We start from the raw sequence: 6,000 nt of genomic DNA, 5'->3' as shown, positions 1-6,000 counted from the left end.
CCCCCCTCCCCCTCCTTGTCTGCCTGATTCTCTTTCTCTCTCCCATTCCCCTTACTCATCTGTTTCTGTGGCTACAGTGAGAGGAAGGGCACCTGCCGCTCCCTGATGATTCAGCCTTTCAGCTTGGAGCTCACAGACAAGACAGCATGTCCCTCCTGCCACTGCAGTGGCTTGCTGTCCTACAGGCACTGCAGTTGCAGCCGTCCTGTCGCATCGACACCGCCTCTTCAGCCCAAGAGCTCAGGTGAGTGAGCCTTTCTCTTCCCCGACTGGTCCTTGCAGAACATACGGAGCATTTAAGGAATTAATGTTTTTGACTTTATTTTGCAAATCTTTTTGTTTTTGCCAACAGCTAATTTGATGACACTATTTATTTACTCGCAATGGCGTTTATTGGGACAGTGAGTGTGGAACCCCTTTCTCTCGTGTACATTAGACTGTCTGCAGACCTCCCAGACTGTTAACAAGGTTTGACTCAATTTGAAATCCAACCCTGACTCTATAGCGCCATGATGGAAAACATAGTTGAGGAGACTAGTGGCAGACAGCCACAGTAGGATGCTCTCCTAGTTAATACTTGAGGTGTTCCGTAACCCTTCATCCAGCAGTTGGACAACATGACTGAGGGAATGGAGGACTTCTCTGCAGGACCAGTCCCCCCTGCTGAATCAACCTCCCCCACCGGATCTACTGTTGATACTGGACAAGTCCCCGAAGAGAAACCCGAGGAGCTGGAGGCAGCTGGTGAGAGTGGGGAGGAGTGTGGTGAGGGAACTGGAGAGGGAGGTGCTGATGGCGATGGGGAGCATTTGGGGGCTTTGGGAATCATGGCCTTGCCAGGGACCTGCTGTGTGTGCATAGAGGTGGAACAGATTAACAATTGCCTGCACTCTGAGAAAATCTGCATCCTGCCAATCCTGGCCTGTCTGCTTAGTTTAGCCCTCTGCACAGCTGGACTCAAATGGGTCTTTGTGGATAAGATCTTTGAGTATGAACCACCTACGCATTTGGATCCTAAACGCATTGGACAGACCCCAGTTATTATATCAATTGCCCCCACGCTGGGACTAACTGTGTCAATTCCTCATTCATCTACTGTCTCCATAACCACTGGCATAGCAATTACCCCAGGATATACTGAGGGCGTTGAAAAAGAAGAATCAACACAAGGGCCACATGTGCCTCAGGTGCCACCAGTGACCCAGTCTGATCACTCTGTTACACTGAAATACAACGCTGAACGTCCTACCATCTCAAGAGAGACTCCCCACCCTCAGGCAACAGAGGATTTCAATATCATCATCCCCACAGTTTGTAAGTACCCCGCATATGTTCAGTAAAAGCATTGTGCAGATCTTGAAATGGGCAGGGTCACTGTCCTGCATTGAGACGTTCTTTCATTTGCAAACATTGACTCTGTAAAATGCTGTGTTCTTACAACTTTGCCAGGAAGTGTCTGCTTTCAGACAGACCTGAAAGCAGACATGTTGAGACTTGCAGAGTGCAGCAGGCCCATGACTAAGCCACTGAAATGTGGCTTCACAGATTGGTGAGCAGGAAAAAGCATATCTATCCAAACATGCTTTGAGCTCTCAGTGAGTTGGCATGCTGCTCCTACCTCTATAAGTATTGGCAATCCCTAAATTAATAGTAACGTACATACACAACAGTTACAAGGATAATGCTGTTATGATGTTGCAAATCTAGTAGCTGGTAGACAGAGAACAATGTGGTAGGTCTGGAGGTTTGTGGCTGCAAATGGTGAATGTAATGAAAAAGTGAAAGTCAATAAAAGATGCATGACACAAAGTCCAGGTTTTGGTACCGAAGACTTCCTGTTCCTGAAATCGAGTACTTCTGCCTGTGCTCAATTTCAAGGTCAGAGTCTGCTGGAGGTAATTGAAGAGCCTCCATCCCTCCGCTGCAGGCAAAAAACAAACCAATGATACTGTCTGTCTACCAGTGGCTTGCTACCACTTCCTTTTGAAGTCATCATCACTGTGTAATGCGTTATACATGTAGTTAGGCAATCGAAGGTTGTGGTCGTGGTGAAGGTGTTATGAGTCCAAGCTGTGTCTAACTTAACAGCTTCACTCAATTAGTTGATCACAGTGTAGTTATCTGGCATTTAATTTCCCACCTGACAGTCACATAAGTCCATAGTTACATGTAGTTCTGTTTGCTGGTCAGTGGGAAGTCAGTGAGGGATTAATGGCCATGAGCCCTGACTGTGCTCACTCACTCACTCACTAGAATTAAATGGAGTTAAACACATCTGCCCTTAGCTTTCAACCAATAAACCATTTGCTGGTTATTGTCTATTATACTTAGGACCTTCTTTGCAGAGATGTCCTGAATTTTTGTCAAGTTCCTCTCAATTTTGACTTGACTTGTTCATGATGATGATCATTATTAAATCTGATTGTCAGCAGGTTTCAGTCACAAAAATGTTTACCAAAGAGTGAAATTCAAAGTGAAGTGATTCAAGTTCTGCAGTCAAGACAGACCTCCAGTAAATGTGTTGGGTGGAGAAATCTTACAATCCTAATAATTTGTCCTTGCTGCAGTTCTGTACTATGACAGTCACCTGAAGAGGGAGCAGTTTTGACGCTAGCTATAGCTTTTTGCAGGACATTGCTTATGTCAGAGGCACCATGTGTCTGTCCTCTAGATATTTTAGATTCATGTGCCATTTCCCTGTCAGGACTGACAGAAATACACAAGGGAAAACAGATTTATATTATTGAATATTACTGAATGTTCATTTGTAGCAAAAATATTCACTACGTTATTTCATGCCTTTCTCAATATTTGTAACTATAAACAAGGTGTAAAGAGGCAAAAACTACAGCTAATCTTTCAGATCATACCACCCAGTAATTATTACTGCATTAAACATCAGTATATTATTCCATCAATTCTCAGCAGTAATCACTACATTATGGTGTTACCCTTCAGTCATTCCTACATTATCACATCAGGGCTCAGTCATTACAGCATTATTGCATCAGGGCTTTGTCATTAATATACAACTATGCCAGTGCTCAGTCATTACTGCAATGTCACATCAGCTCCTAGTCATTAATATATTATTACAACAGGGCTTGGTCATTACTACACTATTATGTCAGTGCTTAGTCATTACTACATTATTATTTCAGGGCTCAGTCATTGTTATATAATTACATAACCCCCAGACATTATAAAATTACTACATCAGCACACTGTCATTACTGCATTATTACATCAGAGCATTGTCACTACTACAGTTTTACATCAGCATTCAGTCATTATTACCGTATTTTGCTGACTATAAGGTGCACCGCATTATAAGGCGCAATATCAATGAGCAGGTGTATTTTCATACATAAGGTGTAATGGGTTATAAGGTGCATGATAAAACATGTATAAAGCGAAGCACGGTACATACCAGGATTACAAAAAGTGGTGTAGGTAAGTGTACTGCGTACTGGTCTCTGATTGGTTTATTGTTGACAGCGATAGCAAACACCTGAAGTTAGTGTGACGTTGGAAGAACGTTGTATCCCAACATTTGATGATAATTGGATTATGATATGGACTTAAAAATTGGGTTTATGTTAAAAACCTAACGTTGGCTTGACATCTAATGATAGTAAGGTAACATTGACAAAATTTTGAATGCTGGTTACTTTTCAGCACTGCATAATTACTGATCTAACGTTGTCTGACGTTGCAACCCATATCCAACCAAGGACCAACATACAGTGTCCCTGTGTCAGCTGGGAATGCTCCGACGATCCATCAAGCAGAGCGGCTTTGTTGCGCTAAAACATTTTGACAGATTTTTGAGTGTAGTGTACTACATAAAATTTGTTCGAGGTCAGTGAACACAAGAATTCATACATAAGGCACACTGAATTATAAGGCGCACTGCTGATTTTTGAGAAAATTTAAGGATTTATAGTGCAAAAAATACAGTACGCCAATACTTATTCCAGTGTAATGATATAATAATTACTATAATAATTATTTGTCCTCTTGGTGACATTTTGTGAAGTTATTTGCTTTATGAATTTCTTTTGAAACATATTTTTTTCTGATGACTCATGACTGACTAATTCAGTAGAAGATCAGATTAATGGTAGTAATAGCCTCAGTATTTAAGCAGTCACTTACAAAGGATTTGTTGCTCCTGGTAGGTCCTTAGGTTTCAGAGGGGACTTTCTATAGAACCCCACCCCAGCTGTCTGGGAGATGTGCTATCCACCTTAATTCTGCAGATAGTCCTAGCTTTCAAATATCAAATCATCTTTTGAAATAGTTGGTTTTCAAATGTTTGGTATTTTAAGAAGGATTTTCGGCTTATTTTAGAAAAGCTTGGTTAGGATCCAGCTAAGTTGTACAGGTGAAAAACTGTTGGTATGATGATGAAGCAGTCAGTCACGCAGAGGGCATAATTAATGATGTGTTACTTCTAAAACTGAATGAAACACTGCTGTTGTGGCTGGTTCTAATGGGATTTAATATCATATATCAGTTGTTTTTTGAGTAGGTAATGATTGTATTTCCACACTGAAAAATTAAATAATGGACACACATAGCAGATAACAATTGACAAAAATATAAAAGAAAATTATGGTGGTCTCCAATCACAGTGTGTAACACTGTATACTATAATGCAATAATCTTTTCAAAAAGAAAAATAAAAAGAAAAATGTTTGTTTTCTTAAATGAACTCTAACTTGCTATATACTTATAGCACTAAGTACTATAAATTTAGTTAATTGAGGCAGGATTTTCTCATGATTCTTACAATCTGCTGCATTAAATTTAATGTTGTATTGATTAATTTTAAACACAGTGCTTTCATACAAACACAACTTGATAAAATTTTGAATATATATTTTTTAATATGCCAGTGTATAAATTAATGGGATTTTGTTATGATTTAAACATCTAATTATTAAACATGCTACAGTAAAATAACATGGCTAATCAGAGGTATACCTAGACAGTACAAAAATATGCTGGGATTTTCTGATAACTAATGCTAATAATTTGATTTGGTTATTTTATGGAATTTTGAAAACTGCAATATATGGTTGTGCTTTGCTATGTCTGTCATTATTTTAAAAATGCTCCAGTAATAGAAGAACAATAAAATATGACAATTGTCTGCATTTCTACAAAGGACACTAACAAAAAATATTAACTGTCACATTTTAAACAACCTGCCTATCATTCAAGTAACATGTGACACTGTAAAAAAGCAGAGCATAATCTGGGACCCCATTATATTTCAGATAATTCATTAATTACCAGTTCTACAAAATAGGGTTTACATAGTACTTTCTGATATTAGCACATACTGCAAAGCTCTTCCTTGTTTGACTCCTCAACAGGTTCCTTCACTGTGTCATGACCCCTTCCTGACTGGAGTTCCATTGCTCCTTGGGGCCCCTCTTCTTTGCGATATACAAATTTTTCCTTAGCTAAATGAAAGGAGCAGAAGAGAAACATAGAAAAGGCCAGTAAGATAACGAATTAGGTAGTGATAAACACTGGTGGACTGACTGCCATGTTCCTTATCACAGTTTTGTGCCCACGTTTATGTTTTTTTGGAGTTGTGAAATTACAACAAATTTTAATTCCTTCAAGGCCTGTGTGGTATTTATTTTTAATACCCTTTCATAGGATGCCATTAGTGCTGTCAAGAGATAAAAAAAAGGTTCATTAATTGGTCAAATTAATCTGTTTTTAATCTCACCTAAAATTTGCTGAGAAAAGCCCTCAACTTGAGGTATTTTAAAATCATTACATTATTGTGGCAGAAGATCAAAAGATTGATATTTACCAAAACGTTGGCTTTATAAAGTCATTTATTATTTTTAAGTTATTATTTATTTATTGTTTTTAGGTGTATCACTCTACCTTTGTCAATGGTGCCATCAGGGCGTTTCTGAAATTTCCCATTCATTGGACTGACAACTCTCACAGGCTCCTCCATTTTCATGTCTC

General features: G+C 39.1%; 1 protein-coding gene across 3 annotated transcripts in view; it reads left to right on the top strand.

The window, feature by feature from the left end:
* Positions 1-6,000, top strand: part of nrg1 (neuregulin 1) — a 50,746-nt gene continuing 44,746 nt past the window's right edge. For all 3 annotated transcript variants that reach the window (XM_029515557.1, XM_029515555.1, XM_029515554.1), the window contains exons 1-2: positions 1-244; positions 353-1,314. In XM_029515557.1, the coding sequence (XP_029371417.1) occupies positions 618-1,314 (697 nt within the window). In that variant the 5' untranslated portion in view covers positions 1-244; positions 353-617. The remainder of the gene's footprint in view (positions 245-352; positions 1,315-6,000) is intronic.

This window comes from Echeneis naucrates, chromosome 12 (assembly GCF_900963305.1).
Source record: "Echeneis naucrates chromosome 12, fEcheNa1.1, whole genome shotgun sequence".
Lineage (NCBI taxonomy): Eukaryota > Metazoa > Chordata > Actinopteri > Carangiformes > Echeneidae > Echeneis > Echeneis naucrates.
Note: the sequence above shows the minus strand (reverse complement) of the source record. Positions and strands in the feature narration are given on the sequence as shown.